Source organism: Seriola lalandi, unplaced genomic scaffold, assembly GCF_002814215.2.
Source record: "Seriola lalandi dorsalis isolate HSWRI2012SDOR001 ecotype SW California unplaced genomic scaffold, Sedor1 jcf7180002054352, whole genome shotgun sequence".
Taxonomy (NCBI): Eukaryota; Metazoa; Chordata; class Actinopteri; order Carangiformes; family Carangidae; genus Seriola; species Seriola lalandi.
Genome location: NW_019524905.1, coordinates 608,312 through 628,440, shown reverse-complemented (window position 1 = coordinate 628,440; position 20,129 = coordinate 608,312). Strand labels below are relative to the sequence as shown.

At 41.1% G+C, this 20,129-nt stretch overlaps 1 protein-coding gene across 1 annotated transcript; it reads left to right on the top strand.

Moving 5' to 3' along the window:
- The first annotated feature begins 1,020 nt into the window (after positions 1–1,020).
- On the top strand, positions 1,021–9,900 carry LOC111656287 (leucine-rich repeat and fibronectin type-III domain-containing protein 2). The gene is made up of 2 exons (XM_023407949.2): positions 1,021–2,406; positions 5,940–9,900. The coding sequence occupies exons 1-2, from the start codon at positions 1,031–1,033 to the stop codon at positions 6,928–6,930; spliced, it is 2,367 nt and encodes a 788-aa protein (XP_023263717.1). The 5' UTR covers positions 1,021–1,030; the 3' UTR covers positions 6,931–9,900.
- The last annotated feature ends 10,229 nt before the right edge of the window (positions 9,901–20,129 follow it).

The following is a 20,129-nucleotide window of genomic DNA, read 5'->3' as shown; positions in this document are numbered from 1 at the left end:
CAAACATATGGTCAACATTGAAACATTACAACTGTGCCTCCCCATGGCACGAGTGAGAACCACCCAGACCAGAAGGCAGAGCTTTCCATTAATAAATGTTGCTGGTGTAAAAGAAAAAAAAAAAAGAAAAAGAAAACGATGATTGAAATTGATTTTTAGGTTTTTAGTTTATTAGGAATTAATGATACAAATGTCTGGGGGAATTAAAAGCTCGTTGGATGAAGCCAAGTGTGGCCATCCATTCAGAGGAGTCAGCCAGGTGTGAGGGCTGTTAAGACGTTCACAGAGGCGTGCTGATTTTGTCAGCCAAGTCTGATCAGTCTAACACCTGCGGCTCCTGGAATATTTTTTCCAAATTGCATTATCCTTTGCCAAAACGGTGCAGAGACAATGGAGAGACATGCACAGAGATACAGAAAGAGGAAGACAGTGTAAAAGACCACGAGCAGTAATTTTAATCCTGCAAGTCTCGTTCAAATGAAGAACTCCGCATTACACATGCATGTGCCGTGCACTTGAACTAGTTTCCACTGCATGCATGTTAGTGTATCAGTAATGACCAGCTTATAAGCGTGCGTCATTAAAAATAGCTTCTTAGCACTGTTTAATTCAGAGCTTCATTCAGACAATCCTCATGTGATTTCTCACCTGTTCTTTGCATTGCAAAATAAATGCATAATGAATATTATAATAGGGAATATTAATGTGAAAAATTCTCATGGAGGATAATCAGACCACCTCAGCAAGTGAGCAATTTTTGCCTACATGGTCTGAGGACCATAGTGGAGTTTTATCTGACCTGTGTTAATGGGAAGCTTCCACACACTATTTTCTTGCGAAAAATGGATGACTAAGTAGAAATTTCTCTGAATGTGAGGATCATCTTATTTTAATGTAAGAATGGACAGAGGCACTGGATCTGAAATCATCATGCAGCCAAAAATATTTAAAGTGGTCAAATCTTAAATCATTAAATTTAAATTAATCATGTTTTCTTTTGTTTTTGCAGGTCCCCTTTCTATGAATTAACATGGACAAAGTGGTCATCAGTCTCCTGCTTCTGGGAACCACAGTTACGATGGTCCATGCATGTCCAAAATACTGTGTCTGCCAGAACCTCTCAGAGTCTCTAGGGACTCTGTGCCCCTCAAAAGGCCTGCTCTTCGTTCCACCGGACATCGACCGGCGAACTGTGGAGCTCCGGCTGGGCGGCAACTTCATCCTCAAGATCTCCACTCTGGACTTTGCCAACATGTCAGGCCTGGTGGATCTAACCTTGTCCCGCAACACCATCAGCACCATCCAGCCTTTCTCTTTCATTGACCTGGAAACCCTGAGATCCCTGCACCTGGACAGTAACCGGTTGACCGAGCTGGGACCGGATGACCTTCGAGGGCTGATCAACCTGCAGCACCTGATCCTCAACAACAATCAGCTAAGTCGGATCTCCAAAGCAGCCTTTGATGACTTGTTACTGACACTGGAGGATTTGGATTTGTCATATAATAACTTGCGCAGTGTGCCTTGGGAAGCCATCCGCAAGATGGTCAACCTCCATCAGATGAGTCTGGATCATAATCTCATCTCCTTCATTTCTGAGGGGACTTTTACAGATCTGGATAAACTGGCCCGTTTGGACCTCACCTCCAACCGTCTGCAGAAGCTCCCTCCGGACCCCATCTTTGCGCGCTCCCAGAGCAGTGTTGTGATGAGCACTCCTTACGCACCTCCGCTTTCTCTAAGCTTTGGTGGAAACCCATTACACTGCAACTGTGAGGTGCTTTGGCTTCGAAGGCTGGAACGTGAGGATGACATGGAAACCTGCGCTTCTCCCGCCAGTCTAAAGGGGCGCTACTTTTGGTCTGTTCGTGAGGAGGAGTTTGTTTGTGAGCCACCTTTGATCACACAACATACGCACAAGTTGCTTGTTCTGGAAGGCCAAACGGCTAGCTTGCGCTGCAAAGCTGTTGGCGACCCAATGCCAACTGTTCATTGGGTTGCTCCTGACGACCGTTTGATCAGCAACTCCTCTCGAGCGACAGTATATGAAAATGGCACCCTGGACATAACAATCACCACATCCAAGGATTACGGTACCTTTACTTGCATAGCTGCTAATGCTGCTGGGGAATCTACAGCCTCCATCGAGCTATCAATCATTCAACTCCCCCATTTGAGTAACGGTACAAATCGTACCACGCAGCCCAAGTCTGGGCTATCTGACATAACTAGCTCTACCAAGATCAGTAAAGGGGAGCCTAAACCTCCACCAGAGAAGGTGGTGTCTGTATCAGAAGTGACCGCCGCCTCTGCTCTGGTCAAGTGGACTGTTAGCAAATCAACTCCAAAAGTAAAAATGTTTCAGCTTCAGTACAATTGTTCAGAGGATGAAGTCCTCATTTACAGGTAAGAAGGAGTGATATAATTCAATTACATCCAAGTAGGAGCTGAGACCTTTCTGGTCAAAGTGGTAAATTAAGCCTGAGGTAGTCTATAATATATAACTTCACAACATTCACTGCTCAGCTTCTTGAGTCGATTGCTAATTGTTTGCTGAGTGAGTACTTGAGACAGTAATTTTCTTTGAAGTGTTACTCGGAGATCAACATTCATTTTTCTAATCCTTGATTTTTTTTTTTTCTTCTTTCCTTAAATTGACAACTGGTGAGCATGCTGCTTTCACATTTTTAAGAAAACCCAAAGTGAAATCCTCACCCTGAACCATTAATTAGAAATCCAAGAAGAAAAAGGATTATAGACCCTCATTTTAATGTATCCTTCTTAAGCTGCTCAAGTCCATGAAGTGTAAGCTTGGAGACTGCAGCTGGAGATCTCCAGGCTCTGTGTAATCAATTTCCTATGTCAAATGAGACAGTGAGTTTGGAGACATTAGAAAGGACCAAATGTACTGAGCTTGTGTTGTAAGAGCAAACAAATAGATCGACCTTTCATGCATCCTATATGTGATTCTTTATGATACATTTTATCTGACATCATATCACACATATCATTTTGGAATTCAGTATCCCCTTCGGGTTCCACACATTAATGGATCCGTCCAGAGAATGACTTCCTCAGTTATGCTAAAGGAGATATTCAATGCATCAGAAAAGTTGCCCGTCGTGGATAGAAGTAACAGTAGTTTTATATTTGTGCCTTTGTGCAGCACCTCATCATGAAAGTTAATTTATTCAGTGCAACAGTCCTGCACAGTTTACCTGTACTGTATGTTTCCAGCAGGAGCCATTTACTAAAAGGTAATTGACAGAATATGGGAGGGCAAAATATCTGGTTATTAGCTGTGAATAGATTAGAACTGTACACTGTAATGACGAAAGATATTACTTTGTTCAAACACTGTGAATCCAACACACCATCTCTGCAAATTCAATAACAAGTTGTTTATCTGATTTCCTTGCCTGCACACTCTGTGTCAGTTTGTCATGCCAGAGAAAAGACAACAATAGGAATTTTTAATACCCTTTTTCTTTCTTTCCAGTGACAGAAACATTGGATGACTCATCCATGTTTCTAGTAAATGCCTTATGAATTTTCTCTATTGCATACAAAAGTGCAAACATAACACTAATGTGGACTTTGTAAACAGCATTTATTTTCTGTGTTCATTGATTTGCAGCATTTACGTAATTTCCAGAAAAAATTATTATTGTTAATTCACAGAATCATTACTAACATCAATCTTCGCTGTTTTAAATGCTACTTTGAGACATTTAAGTGATACATACTTTACACCCCTTTAAGTTTGTTGTTTTCTCATTTGGTTCACTTTCCTGCACAACTGCTAACTATTATGTTAAAAATGCTAACGCTGAAGTTGTCTTTGTCATGTGTATTTGATGCTTTTAAAGCATCTCTACTTCATACTCATGGAACATGGAGTGTAGTGTATCTACAACAGGAAAATGACCTAAAGCAATAGATCTGAGTGCTTATAGATTTATGCCCGTGTGGTTCTTTTGCATGCCAGAAGACAAATTAGGAGCAGGGAGGAAAAGATAATGTGCATAGGGAGGCCAACTACTGTTTTTGAATTAATATTGATATGACTTCATTGCCTGCACATGCACACCTACTGTGCTCTAGTTGGCTGACACAGTTTCCCAGGGTACTGTCTGCACTCAAGCAATAGCATGATTAAAAATCAATCAGAGCCATGTGGGGGAGGAGAGAGATTGCATGAGTTCTCCTGAACACGTGAGGTAGAACAGCTTCTTCCTGGTTATGGAAAAAGGCAATTAAGGATGAATAATGGACTGCAGCCATGCTGGTGTCTGGGCTCTGTGGTGGAGGCGCTTCAGATGGATCAAAGCTTTGGATGCTTGTACTATCGGAGAACAGCAAGCCAGCAATGGATGGATAGATGGAATCTATTCATAGATAACTACCAATATGGCTATCAAGGGCCATTGTATACCCATATGGTTTAAATTTATTTTTCTCTATTGAACACTATTAATTATATAAAAGAGGCCATTGTTACTTTTGATTCAAGACATAATATTCCTGGAACCATTGATGCTTAGGCTGGGCCTCTTTTTTTCTGTAGGTTTGGTCACATTTGCACTCCTGCCTTTTACCACTAGCAGAGGCAGAGTCTCAACATTTCAACCATGTATTCATGCATTACATTTAGCTTTCTATTTCAACTTATCCACTTCAACTGCAGAAGTTCAAATACCCCTGGTTGGGAAGCACTGATATACAGCATAGTGCAACTAAGACACGTGATTAAGGTGTGGATATGGTTTGCATTTGGTAATTAAAACTGGTGAAGTGGTTAAAGTTGAATCTATAGTTGATGAAAAGGCTTGATAGGACTGTAGATATAGCATAATTTTTTAGCTCAGCATCAAATTTTCACACATTTACATCCTCACTGCATCAGTAGAGGCTTTATCTTACATTCAAATTCATCCAATATGGGCATTATCCCTTGCAATATTCTGGTCTGCAAATGGCCCACTTTAGTTTGACATCTCAATGATGCTCCATTCCATCGTGAAATGGTCAGTATAGTTAACTGCAGTTAAGAGAGAGCATACAGCCACAGCATTGATCCAACTCCTTCAAAACACAGCTTCTACCAATCAGCTTGTGTAATGTTAACAGTGTAATTGCAGAATGTTTGACAGGTCAGGCGCCACAAGAAAACCGCACATCAAGACAAACGGCATTAACTATGATCCGTTGCCAAGTCAAGACGAGGTGCTAAAACACTTGTGTTGGTAATGACAGGCGGAGGAATAAATCTCTTTATGTCTTTTACATATAGCTTTTGATTGAAAGGGCTTTCATATAAGGAAACAAAGTTTTAAATACTGTAAGGTGTATTTAAAGCTCTATGATAGCATAATGTGACAACTCTAGTATTTAATTAGATGTCTTTGTGCGATGAAAATTCTATAGACAGAGGTGTTTGATGGATAAAAGCTTCTGTTACTTCTTGTTTACACAACAAAAACAGAGGTTCTCACGGCATTTTATTGATTGCCAATACATCTTGAACAATTAACATACTGCAGCATTGGCTTTCAGCATCAGTCAAAAGCAGCGAGGCGTAGCATAATGAAAGAGTTCAAAACAACTTAATCAGTGTTAAATGGAATATACAAGAAATGATGTTTAGTCAAAACAATGCACAAAACGTGGCCATTCAATTCTTATCTCATTCCTCTTGCTTCATGCATATCAAATGGAATAACACTGGGACCAATGAAGTCATCTTTCTGAATTACTCTGTGCATATAAATAGCTACTTAGCATGCTTCATTTTTGCTATTTCTTTGATCTACCCGGGCATAACAAACAAAGACAGTGTTGCTTTTAACACCACTGTTCTCTGGCCTTGTGTTGAACTCCCATAGTAAGAAGTCTGCATTGTTAACGCTCGGTCTCTCTCTCTCTTTGTCTTCTTGTAGGATGATTCCTATGACTAACAGAGCCTTTGTAGTCACAAATCTTGTCCCAGGGATGCAGTATGACCTGTGCGTCTTGGCCATCTGGGATGACACTGCCACCACCCTCACTGCCACCAACATTGTCGGCTGCGTCCAGTTCATCACCACGGAGGACTACCCGCAGTGCCAGTCTCTTCACAGTGGATTCCTGGGGGGCACCATGATCCTGGTGATTGGCGGCATCATTGTGGCCACGCTGCTGGTGTTTATCATCATCCTCATGGTGCGCTATAAGGTGACCAGTGGTATCCAGGCTAATAAATTACCGACTGTTAGCAACACGTACTCGCAGACCAATGGGGGATTGAACAGGTTCAACGGCGCCCCGCCACAGGTCAAGTCTACGGTGGTGGTCATGCGTGAGGAAATGGTAGAGTTCAAATGTGGCTCCCTCCAGAGCAGCCTCTCCTCATCCTCCTCCTCTTCTAACTCATTAGACAGCCAAACAGTTCGAGGGGCTGGCGACCGCTACAGCATGCAGGGCAGTGAATGCAGCACCCTTCCCAGCAGCAAATTCAGGAGGCACGGGCACAGCGCCAAAGCACGGCCAAACCTGGACCACCTTTTAGGGGCCTTCACCTCGCTGGAGCTGCGAGGGGTAGCGAGGGACCACCAAGGGACTTCTGGCCCCTCCACCGCTTCCAACGCCATGATGACAGTGGCTATGGCTCCCCCTTCTGATAAAGAACCCCTGCTGGGAAGGGCCGAGTCCACCACCATGCTGGGACGTCTCCTAGGGCTGCCCCAGGAGGGTAAGCCCAAGAGAAGCCACTCCTTTGACATGGGTCACGTGGGGGCCGCACAGTGCCGCAGCAACTACCCTCGAAGGATCAGTAACATCTGGACTAAGCGCAGTCTGTCTGTGAACGGCATGCTGCTGCAGTATGATGACAGTGAGGACGAGAAGCCCACTTTTGAGAGCTCGGAGTGGGTGATGGAGAGCACAGTTTGAGTGCAGCCGGTGTAACTGTGAGGTCCATGGCCAAACTATAAATCTATACTAGGAACTACAGGAAGATGAGTGCAGAGGGAGGGACGCTCCAGCAGTAATCCACCTTTGGGTATTGCATGAAGTTCATCCATGTGAATACTGTCCAAGTAATTATGTGCAAAAAGACACTTGAATCGATAGATTCCTGGCCATGACCTCAACTCTCTGACAGTCTCTAACTGTATTTGAAAAAAAAAACTGTTCCCATTTGAAACAGCACAGCGTCGAGGATTGTGCCGATATATGGCCCAAATGGAATAATTCCCGATCCACAGGGTATGTGAGAGTATCTCCAAGGAAAAAGGAGGGGAAAGCAAGATGAGAAATTCAAAGTGGATTTGCTACGTCTGTATCAAAAGAACACCAAGAGGATTTGCCTCGACTGTGGTGAACTGAATGCGCATCACAGTGTCGTGGATCCTCAGCATGAAATGGGACTACTGCAACAGTAGGACCAGAGGAGCGAATAGAAAAATTAAAACAAAGTCATTTTTATTTTCATCTGGTTTTTTCTATCATTTTTACTATTTATTATTATTTGAGGTGAATCATCAGCAGGCAGAGCTCTGTAATGAGGTTGTAGTTGTCAGTGATTAAACATACACACACACACACACACACAGTGTCCCTTCACACACACACACACACACACACACACACAGCAATTTCCCATCTTTAGACAGCACTCCGAGTCAAATTTCAATCAGCCACAAACGGACAACATGACATGTTTTCAAATAGCAAATCCTATTCTCTAGAACCATTCTTCCCGTTCATTCTCTGAACCACAACAAGCCAGTCTTGTATTTCTACCTCAGGTTATGTATCGTATGAGGTTATTATTCTATGACAGTGAATGGAAATACAACAAAAATCCAAAAGTACCAGATGAGTCACAAACACAAAAACAGCTTCAAAGAATGATTTTGTCTCCAGCCAACCAGATTCAGTAATGTTTCCAGCTCAGGTTGAAATCCTGCCTCTCTGAACGCTTTGATACCCCCCCCCCCAACTGGGTAGCACTGGCGACAGCGGTCCCTGTAGGCGAAGAGGCCATTGATGTAAACAGAGTGTTCTCTCAGGGTTTGGTTTCAGATGCTATCAGTACATATTACAGTAGTCAGACATGAATGGTCTTTGAAATCCATCAGGCCTCCTTTTAATCGTTCGCTTAAACGCACAGCGGGACGTATTATTCAGCTAATTCTCTTTAGGCAACACAAACAAGAGAGTACGACAATTACTCATTTAGCCAGGTTAAATAGCAGAGTCCAAATTGATGTTTATTAGCCTGATAAAGGTCATTATGCTGCTTCAGGGAGGACATTAAGTGGAGAAAAAGGGGGAGGAAGATAACTTATTAAGGGCCAAACGGCTGAAAACTCGATTTGGTAACACATACATAACCGTGGTTGGTTTATGTATCGTTTGAATTGATTCATCAGCACAATCATTTATCTTTCATCCTCTGTCATACCGTGCTGTAAAATACTATAAATTAGTGGCTGTTCAGATTAGTGATCAACCAAGACGTCCGCACACATTTTGATGCCTTTCTTAATACCCTGTTGGTCTCTGCTGCATTTGAAGATGTGGGGTGTTCATCATGTTTTGTTTTGTTTTTTTTTATTATTATTATTATTATTATTGTTTTCTTCCCTAGGTGTACTGTTATGTATATTGGCATTTTTTTTGTACAATAACTGGGTGAGAATGTAAAAGCGGGAAAAATCGTACAGTAGTACTTTTATTTTCATGTGAAGCAAACCGTGAGAAGGTGCTTTTCTGTGGTGTACCAACTTGGCCATTGTTAGTTGGCTCACTGGGAGGGTATTTTACATGTTACAGCAGGTAGAAGGAAGCGGATGACTTGTTGTTTTTAAAGGGTCAATTCACCCAAATTGAAAAAAAAAAAAAAAGCAGATTGTCCTTCTTACCTCTAGTTGTACCCACCATGTAGATGATCTTGGTTTTCTTTGCTCTGGTTTTAAGATGTCTGTCTATGAGATTTCTACCTTTTCCTTCAATATAAAGGGGTTAGGGTGTCCAAAATCATAATCCATCCATCCATCCTTCCATCCATTATCTATACTGCTTATCCTTGTAAGGTTGCGGGGGTGGGGTGCGGGGCTAAAGCCAGTCCCAGCTCACATTAGGCAGGGGTGGGGTACACCCTGAACAGGTTGCCAGTTACATACAGAGACAAACAATCATACATGCTCACATTCACACCTATGGGAACTTTAGAATCGCCAATTAACCGCAATATGATAATACGATATGACAATATTTTGTCATAATGTTTATATCATAGTAGCTGTCCCTTTAATATATCTGGCTGTATTAGGTCCTGGGCAATTTTGCAAATCACCAAGGCAATATTGGATATTCATATGATGTCTGCATTAATGCAGGTAAACACATTAAAAGATAAGGACGGCAATATTATATTCATATTATATATTTTTCGAATTGTCAACAAATCCCATGTAAAGACCAATGATTTGATCCGAGTACCAAATACTGTGTATCCAGTCAAAACTCTCCACAACTTTGGGTAATGGGATATTTTTCAATGCATCCATCCACCTCCATTATGCTGGGGTGGAGGCGACAGTCTCAAAGACAGATATCTCAAAACCTGACCAAATGAAACGAAAACGATCGTGATGTTAGATTCCACCAGAGGTAAATGAAAAAGATCTGTTATTTTTTTGTAATTCGGGTGAACGGACCCTTTAACCTGTTGTTCTGCTCGTGGCATCATGTAAAGAACCTTTCTAGTCTGCTAACTGAGAATGCCATTTAAGTGTGTACTTGACTCGACATAGTCATGATTCTCACCTGAGGTTCTAGGAGAAAACAAAAAAAAAAAATAAAAACTGTTTCTGTGTGAAAAGATTTTGCTACAAAAGAATATAAAATATTGATTAATTCCTATGAACCAAACTGGCTCTTCTGTGTTTTCTCTTCCTGCGACATCTCACAGACACACAAATGATCTCATGTGCTTTGGATTTCATTACTAATTACGTCTATCCGAGCTGCGACCGCTGCTTTAGAGTGTCCTTGCTCCCTTATTGTCTTTGTTTACCGCGGATGAGCCAAGGGTTTTCCTCCTGAGGTCCAGCTGCTGTAATCAGGCCAGTTGCTGCTGACTCACCTCAGCACTGCCCTTGTTACAAATCATCGGTACATGCAGCTCCTGGCCAGAGCCCATAATAACGTCTTAATTCATATAATCTGTTAGGCAAGGTGCTTACGGCAGCACAGAGTAAATATAATCTGCACAAGGGCCAAGCGTTATATGATAAGACAGCGATACGCACCTGCTGTCGGCTCAGGAGGAACATGACCGCTGGATGCTGAATGTAGGAGGGTTGTTATTATTGGGCTTTGTGCTGTTATGATAAAGAACATATTCAGATCATTCAAAAGACAAAATAAAGGTGTGGATTGAGAAGTGATCTGACAGCAACATCAAAAACAAAAAAAGCAGTGGCTGAATTATCCTCTTAGATTTGTGTGTGTGAGCAGGTGATAATATCAGTTTAAACCAAAGGTCTATTTACTAAGCCGGTCCCCAATTACCACCAAGGTCACAGAATTTCGTTTCAGTTTAGCGTGTTACTAACCAAGACTAAAGATGAACATGAGCCCAGCTGACTAAAGTGCTGCTAAATAAGACCTGATGCTGGTCTCATGTACGTCTTTAGAGCAATGGAGCACAAAAGGAAAAGTGTTTTCTGCTGCTGAACCTGGAGGACTGGTTGAAGAGGAAATGTTAGATAAAGAGTCTGATGTTGTAAGCCTCACAAAAGATCAGTGGTTTAATGACGCATGAAAAAAAATCAGTGAGGGAAATTTATGGATAAACCTTTTAAACTCTTCTGGTTTGTTCAGTGTTTTTGAAACAAAAAGGCAAAGTGGTGCTGAGTGGAGAGCCGCGGTGGAACAGCTTCATTTTAGTTAAACTTTATCCGACTTTAGCCTCTCTTTCCATTTGCGTCTGATAAAACAGTGCAGCGAATTTTTACACCTGCTTTTCTCTGACATTAAATTTCGGAGTCAGTTTCCTGTGCTGGAGGGGTCAGTCTGATGATAAACCAGGTGCAGCAGCAGCTATTTGCATTTCCTCCACCAAGATGCTCTGGCTCCGAACAGGAACGTCTTGAAATACATGAGACTGAACACGATATAACATTTTACCTGCACAAACATTGGTCCTTTAAGTGCAATTTAACAGTTTAGTTAAGGACAACAAATCAATAGTGCTTATCTCCGAATGTGTCCACAGCCATATCAGTGGCTCTGTTATGTCAAGCTGTACAGTGGTGCATTGGGCTAAATGCTGAGGTTTAGCGGTTATAAAGTTTAGCATGTCCACCATCTTAGTATAATGAATACCATTTACTAATCAGCACTAAAAAAGAGAGTACAACGGAGGTTGTCTTGTAGAAAAAGTAGCTGGAAGTAGTATGTGAACACTTTTTGAATGACCTGGTTTGAGACGTGATCTGACAAACACAATGTGCCTTTTTCACGTCTTTATTGAACATAGCTATTAAACATTCAGAGTGCTGGTGGAAAAAGTAAGTGAACCCTTGGATTTAACAACTAATCGAACCTCATTTGGCACAATAACCTCAAACCAGCTCTTCCAGTATCTGCTGATCAGACCAAGAAGAAGTTTGGAGCATTTTTCCTACAGAACTGCTCCAGCTCCAGATCCTCAGGATGCCTGATGAGAGCGGCTCTCTACAGGTCAGTCCACAGCATCGCTACTAGATTAACTCTGACTGAACCTGACTGGAGATGGATTTTTTTCTTCCTCTTAAGTAATTCTCTTATAGATATAAGTTGATGTTCAGGGTTATTGTCCTGCTGCATCACTCAGCTTCCACTGAGCTTCAGCAGCTGGACAGACACCTTGACCTTAAGAGGTAGGAGACCTTCACAAACTTGGGAATTCATTTTCTCCTCAATGATGTTGAACTGTCCAGGTCCAGAGGCAGCAAAGCCTGAAATCATGATGCTCCCTCCACCATACTTTACACCATACATAGCGCATCATGTTCTACCCAAACAATTCAACCTTAGTTTCAGGGCGCTCTGGTAGCAAATATATTAACCCTGAGTCCTGACTGCAGTGGCCTGGGCTTAACTCCAGCCTGGGCCCTTTGCTGCATGTCATCCCCTCCCTTTCTCTCTACCCTGCCTTTCCTGTCTCTGCACTGTCTCTGTCAAATAATAATAATAAAAGCGAAAAGAGAAAAAAAATATCCTTGGTTTCACCGGTCCACAAAACAATTTTCCATGGCGTCCTGCCATGGACAACATGCACCATGCCTGCATTATGATTTGCATGTGGTGGTAGACTCATGAACAGAGATAACCAGAGTTAACCAGCTCCAGTAATTCCTTTAAGCCTTTAGTTGTTACCCTGTTTTAATTTTTTTTTTTTACCTCACTGAGCATCTGTGCCTTTGGAGTCGTCTTAACTGGGCGCCTACTTACTGGGAGAGTAGCCACAGAACTAAATCACTTCTGTTTGTCTGACTGTGGACTGATGAATATCTTAACTCTTTGAGATTACTCGGAAACCCTTTCCAGCTTTGTGCAAATCAGCAATTCTTCATCCTAAGCCTTCTGAGATCTTTTTTTTTTGTGAGCCATGGTTCACATCAGCAGATGTTTCTTGTGAATAACAAACTCAAAATAGTTTTTTTTTTAAGTCAAAGAAGCTCTAACCCACTGCTCCAATCTGGACTCCAAGTTGGATAACTCATGACTCAAGTTAGCTTTTGTTAATGTGATTAGCTTACCAACCTATACTGTTAATGTTTGAATTATGTTTTCAATATGGACAAGAACAATACAATGATTTGTGTGTTATTAGTTCAAATAGATTTTTTTTGTTCATAATTTTAACTGAAATTAATTTCACTTCACTTCATTTTTCTTACCACTGTACTTGGTCATAACTCAAAGTATTGGACAAAGTTTTGTTTTTTATTTTTTGTTTTTTTTTTCATCTTCATCTCATGGAGATTAAAATCTTTTTTAAAAGGGAGATCTGAGAACAGGAAGCAATCACAAAGACAACACAACTACACAAGAAACAAAGCATTAAGGAAAAGTCAAATAATAAATCTTTAAAATCACTGAGAGAAATGTGAGACTCTAGTCTGAGGACAGTTTGCAGTTCATTCCATTTAAATGGTGCATAGTACCTGAAACCAGTTCTGCCAATGGGGATATCGAAGGTTAAGTAATTTCTGGATCATGTTCTGTGGATACTAGATTTAAATCAGAAAAGAGATGAGAGGTAGCGCCTAACAACTGATGCCATTTTCAATTCATCTAATTTAAACACCACGTACAAGAGACAACAGTCTCATTTGGCATGAGGCAACTGATTTGGCAGGTCTTCTGCACACAAACAGATTCAGTGTCATCACTTGAGTGAAATCATCAGCTTGTTATCCTGCCTGCTCGGACAAATCATAATAAATACTTCACTGTTAACAGCAGCTGTTTGATGGATACAGAAAAAAGAACAGTAGAGTTGTTGACTAGTGTTGGTGATTTGACTGCGTTGCCTACTGGGAACGTTCATACTAATTATCTTGTTCTATCTCTTATCTCTGACCCTCAATGTCTTTGCTTTATTACAAGAACTATGAGAAAGTTATGTTTTGCAGGGCACTAACCCCTTTTAGGTTTTGTGAAGTCCTTTTTTCTTTCACTTTTAAGCAGCTTTTGCAGAGCAGCAACCCGGCAGTGCATCTATCCATCAATTTTATGCCTGATCACGGCCTGCAGCAGTGTATTTTGTCTTTTTATAGAGGCAAAGCAGACAATATTGGAGGTCATGACAGGAGGTTTGCATAGAGGGTGGGGGTTGTTCTATTCCTCATAAAAGTGGATGTCCATTACAGAGAGCTCTGGGAAAGCAAACCTTATCTACCGTCTGCTTCTGCAGCCTCATCGCCACATTCATGGGGATTATTTAGTCCTAGAGTCCTATATTAATAACCTCATTATTAGTAAAGCCTGAGGGGAAGGCTGACTTGGTGTGGGGGTTTGTTTATGTCTGAGACAAAGTCGTCTGGGTGGAAAAAAAAACCTACAGCTGGATTGAGTGAAATTTGAGCCTGCCAGTTAATTTTGTCTTCTTTCAGAGTTCGTATTCCCTCACTCAGTATTACTAAATATCTCATTTGCTGTCACTCCTCCTCTCTCCCTGTAACAAGCAATTAAGTGATACCTGCTGGATAGTGTAATAATTTGTCAGACGGGAATAAAATGCTCCTCTGAATGGCTAGAAAAGGCAATCACATCCCCACATTATTTTTTGATAGGGGAGTCACATTTAACTGCTAATGTAATTCAATCTAGTTGTACTCACGTCTTGCATTATGAATAAAGAATATTGGAGTTTTTAGTTATTTGAGTGACTATGTACTAATGTGGGAATTAAGACATTCCTTCATACTAAAATGTAAAAACTCTGATGAAAGTTAAGCATTCAAAATTTTTATTGAAACTGCACTAATAAATATTCTTATATTAATAACAGATCAAATAACTATGTATAAAATGAAATAGGTCTCTTGTATAGTGACAGTAAGGATGGAAAAATATAACCCATCTTCCCTTAGCTTCCTTCACTTCTCCCAAGGATTTTGGCATCTTTCAGCTCATTGCTTTGGTTTTACTGCCACCAACTGTAATCATCGAAAGAACTCTTTTGAACAACCTGTACACCAGTTAGCAAGTAGCTGGTGAATGTAGTGGAGCATATTAGCAGCTAAACAGCCAAATGTTTTTCCTAGAAAATGTTGGATACTGAGAAAACATTGAACTTTCATTCATCTGGTGGCCAGAAACACAACTTCAAATAAATGCAAATGTTGCTCCTTGTCTTTTGGATTAGTCAATAGACAACTGTTTGCTAGTGGCAGCCATGACAACTTGATAAGGTATATATTGAGGTCACAGGACTCCTGCAATATTTTGGGTTTGACCCTTAGCTCACCTTATACGTGATGAGAGATTAAGCACTAAAATCACCTCTGTGTGCTGTCGATACCACTATCCAGAGTAGGAAACCTCTGAGCAGAGACAATAAAGTCACATCTGAGGCATTAAGCTTTCCAGATGACCAGTGTTAACATTTAAGGACGGATCATCACTTCTTGAAGAAAGCAGAAGATCAAATTAAGAGACAACTGCTAATGGCCCTGGAGAGCCACATCAGAGATATCACAGGCCCCTCTGACAGTGCGCCACGACCGCTGTTTAACCTCGAGAACTACATACAGAAGAATGGAATATTTTCCAGGATGGAATATATATATATATGCTGTATTTATCCCCTATGGGAAATTCAGGTAAATTAGTTTTCTTTGTCGCAGGGGGCAGGTGGTGGTGATTATCACAAGACTAGAGCTCCGGCCATTCTTGTGTTTGCCAAACAAGAAATTCTAATATGTCGTCGGAGCAGCGCTGCGTCTTCAGCACAGATTGGAGGCTACAGAGAGTTCCTATCAGAAAGTGGTGAGACGGGCTGGGGCTAGCTGGTTAGCGTGTTAACAAAAGTTAGCATGGATGTTGCTGTCCACCTCTGGACACAGCTGTTGGTGAAGGAAAGGAATGAAGTTTGTATGTTGTACTCACAACATTTATTCTAGACTGGTAAGTAAAGAGCTGTTACTGCTAATGCTGGCTATGTAGCAATAGTAAAACTTACAAATAGCTCCTTTGAGAGATAAACATATGTGGTTTAGTCTCCTTAAAATAACCTAAACACCAGGATGCCAGATTTGTAGTCATTTTGTTTTGAAACAAGTTAAAAGTTCATAACTTTTAAGTAACTTGTAACTGCAGATTTCCTTTGTACTGGGTTTCATATTTTGTCTCCACGTTGCTCCACTTCTCTCATTTTCATCAGAAAGTTCACCTCCACACCTCCGCTGCTGCTTCAGCATCAACTTCTCACTCACCCCGGACACCACCATGCTGAATCAGTCCAGACACGCAAGTAGCATATACCTTCTCTTCTGCAAACCGGGTGAATTCAGAAATTACAATTGACTTCCGTATTCGAACGTGATTCTAAATTTACCACCTCTTTTACCAGCTGCATCCCAGTAAAGGCCACGTATTGCTTTATTCCCCTTTTAAACTCCAGTATAACTTCATCTCTTACTTCACAATAGCATCATTGTTCGTGCAGTTAGTTTTTGTTGTGTTGTTGTTACAGTAGTTGTTATTAGTAGCGTGTAGTAATATATGTTTTTAAGTATAAAGTCGTTGCCTTTGTTTTCTGTAACTTACTTCCAGTCACTTCACATACCTGATTCCTGAACCTAAGTTCAGGTTAATTTGTGAGTTACAGGCATTCGTGACCAACCAAGACATTATATCACTCAAATAATAATTAAACTAGTTCCACATCATAATTCTGATTAATGCCATATTTCCCCAAAATTGAGCTACATTTTCTCTGCACCAGTGAGCATGTCAACAGGACCCACTAATCATCACGACAGGCAACTTGCAAAACTCCATGAAACTGAAGCATAAATCTCCTGTCAAATATCCTTATCAACAAACACACATTGCAACAAGTTAAAGTCTGTTTGTGTATAAGGTTTTAGAATTGTATCTTTTCCATGGTACAGTTATGCACCTGCCAACACAACCTATAAATATTTAATTTCTTACCTGATACATCTTTCACTTGACAGCTGATCATAGCAATCTGACTAAAAAGTGTTTACCGAATGTACCCAGGGGGAGGATGAAATACATATAAAAAAAAGAAAAAAAATTTAATTCTCCACGTGTGAAGTTGAAAAGCTTCTGGAAGAAAAACTGAAACATTGGACTGTGTTGAAAACCCTTTTGAGTCAGAGTGAAACAGCATTTGGACAGCATCTTGCTTTCTGAATGTTTTGTTTTTTCCCTCTGAAACACAGAAATAATGCAGGGAGGCATTATTCCACAGCTCACATCAGTGGGATGCCAGTTTTGTTTGAGAGAAGCAGAGAAAAAAGGATTGTTTAAAAATCTTTCAGTGTTACTTGATTTAGATTAAAATGTATACAGGCACCAATAATACTTTTTTACTTAAAGATTAAAGATTTTTATACCAATTATGAATCAAATGGGTATGCATAATATTATATAAGGGGTCGCTTATTGTGATGATCTCACAGAGAATTATCACCCAATTTTACCAAATGGCTTTTTAATTTATTCAGAAAGACATAACAATGAAATGCTAGAAGAAAATCCATCATGTTAGGAGAGGATTACACTAACAGGCTATTGATTTTCTGATTTTTTTTTTTACAGATTTTTAACAGTGTGAACGCATCCTGTTTAAGCGCCCAATGACGAGCCCATAGAACGAGACACACCTGCCAAATCGCAAGTTGAACATAAAAAATAAATAAATAAAAAATATTACCTGAGGTTTTATTTGAAAGGAAAACGTAATGTTATGTATTGATTCACATCTGAGCTGTATCTCAAACAGTGAGCACAGAATAATGGGGCTCAGTATGACATCTGGAGCGCGGCGTGATGCCTCTCAGCAGCTCACCTCAGCACACCTCTTAGTAGAACATTGTGTAAATGTCACTCAGTAAATAGAGCAGAGGAAGTGTGTGTAACCTTGAACCTTTTCTCTCGGTGGCTCCCGTCCCCGACGCAACGGCGTACACCTCCATGTCATCCAGCTGGTTGGGATGATGAATGGGACTAAATTATTGCATCCAACTGTAGCAGGTATATGTGGTAAACTTGTTTGCAAATCTCATGCATAAAAATTGCCTCTGTAATTGAGGAGAGAGATTTTCTTTCGCAACAACAAACATTATGAATATTTTATGGCACACTTTCAAGTTGTAAATGGTACAGGAAATAAGCTCCATCCACAAATTGTATTAACCGAAATCATATTTTCTCAGACCTATCTGCCAGGTAAACAGTCATCCTCTGGTTATATCTATTTTGTTTGCTTTTGCCAGTGTGGAAATTGGACTGAGACCAGCAACTCTTCCGATTTATTCTGGTGTTTTCACATATTCTCCAAAGAGGAAAATGAGCAGGAAAATGAATTTGAAACAGTGTGTTTGATGTACTCAGGTGAGATGAGCCACATTTATAACGTGTATTCTCTGCTCTCTGTTTTGCCTGTGATTTTCCTCTCTTGACTATTTTTCATCATATTGATACCACATATAGTATATATTTGATCAATCGAGTTAAGGCCAGAATCTGACTTGACATCTGGATTTACCATGACAAATGTGACAACAGCATGCAGTGACAGACCTAAAACCATGCCGTTGGACCTGCTGCACCCTCTGACACAAAGAAACAGCCAACTAAACTGTTGGCTGTGGCTCGGGAGGTAGAGCGGGTCATTCACTAATCAGAGGGTCTGTTGTTCGATCCCTGGCTCCTTCAGTCCGCACATCGAAGTGTCCTTGGGCACTCTGTGTAGAAAGAAAGCGCTGTATGGATGTGTGTGTAAATGGGTAAATGTGGCTTGTAGTGTAAAGCACTTTGACTGGTTGATAAGATGAGAACAAAGCTATATACTGTAAGAGCTGCTAAGATATCCACAGTTTGACCCTATAGTTAAAGTTAGTTTACTTTTACTTACTTCTTTCATCCCTAGTTTTATCTTTAAATAAGAAATGTTCATTTTGATAAATCATCCATCCACCCATCCATCCAATTTTTTTATCCGAGATCCGGTTCTCGTGGCAGCAGGTCAGGCAAAGTAGTCCGATATTCCTCTCTCCAACATTTTTTCTAGTTCCTCCTGGGGGATGTTGAGGCGTCACCCAGGCCAGATGAGATAAATAAACTCTTCAGCGTGTTCTGGGTCTACCCCAAGGCCTCCTACCAGTTGGACATGCCTTGAAGACCTCCACTAGAAGGCGCCCAGAAAGTTTCCTAACCTAATGCCCGAACCACCTCAACTGGCTCCTCTACTCTGAGCGCCCTCCAGATGTCAGAATTCCTTATGCTATCTCAAAGACTGAGCTCATCCACCCTGCAGGGGAAAACTCATTTCAGCCGCTTGTATCTGCAACCTCATTGTCTCAGTCACTACCCAAAGCTCATAGTTGAGGGTCGGAACGAAAACCGACTGGTAAATCAAGTGCTTTGCATTGCAGCTCAACTCCATTTTCACCACAGCAGTCTGGTATAATTTGCACTGTACTGCAGACACACCTGGCAATCTCTCACTCCTTCCTACCCTCACTCGTCAATAAGACCCAGAGGTACTTAAACTCCTTCACCTTGGTTAATCAGCATCTTAATTATTCAGTTTGTCATCCAACATAACTAAATGAGGCAAATCTTGTCATGATGAAGAAAAAACTGCTTCACTAGTTACTGCTACAAGTTACTAGCTTAGCTTAGTAGAGAAGTAAGAACTGTCTCAGCTTTTTACTCTGATGGATTTAACAGGTTTTTGTGTGTTTAAGTTACCTTTGAATGGTAAATGGACTTGCACTTATACAGCGCATTTCTAGTCTTACTGACCACTCAAAGCGCTTTACAATACTTGCCACATTCACTCACATTCATTCATTCATCAGGGGCAATGTGAGGTTCGGTATCTTGCCCAGAGATACTTGGACATGCGGCCTGGAGGAGCTGGGAATCAAACCACCGACCTTCTAATTAGTGGACAACCTGCTCTTCCTCCTGAACCCAACCTTAAACCCTAAAGCACATTAAAATGTACATTTACATTCAGTAGACGCTTTTATCCAAAACGACTTAAAAGTGAGGGGACAACGCTGAAGCTTTATTGCAGTGGGAGACCTCAGAAGAGGTGAGGTAGAGAGGGACACCCCTGCTCTGATAGTATTTGGTGGCTCGTTCCACCATCGAGGAACCACAGATGAGAACAGTAATTGCCTTCTGTGCATGGATGGCAACGCCAGATGACATTCCTTGGAGGAACGCAGTGGCCGAGGAGGAGCATAAGCCTGTATGATTGAGTTGAAGTGGATGGGCGCAGAACATAGATTGTATATAAAGATGGATGTAGCTTCCATGACGTCACCCACAGGTTTCTGAAGAGCGGTTTTAAAGCTCAGACTGGGCTGCTCTGCCGCCGC

Bases quoted from the DNA above. Each gene is read 5' to 3' on its own strand.
- LOC111656287 (XM_023407949.2), top strand. From the start codon at position 1,031: ATGGACAAAGTGGTCATCAGTCTCCTGCTTCTGGGAACCACAGTTACG. The intron at 2,407-5,939 runs GTAAGAAGGAGT...GTCTTCTTGTAG, and splicing joins GATGAAGTCCTCATTTACAG to GATGATTCCTATGACTAACA.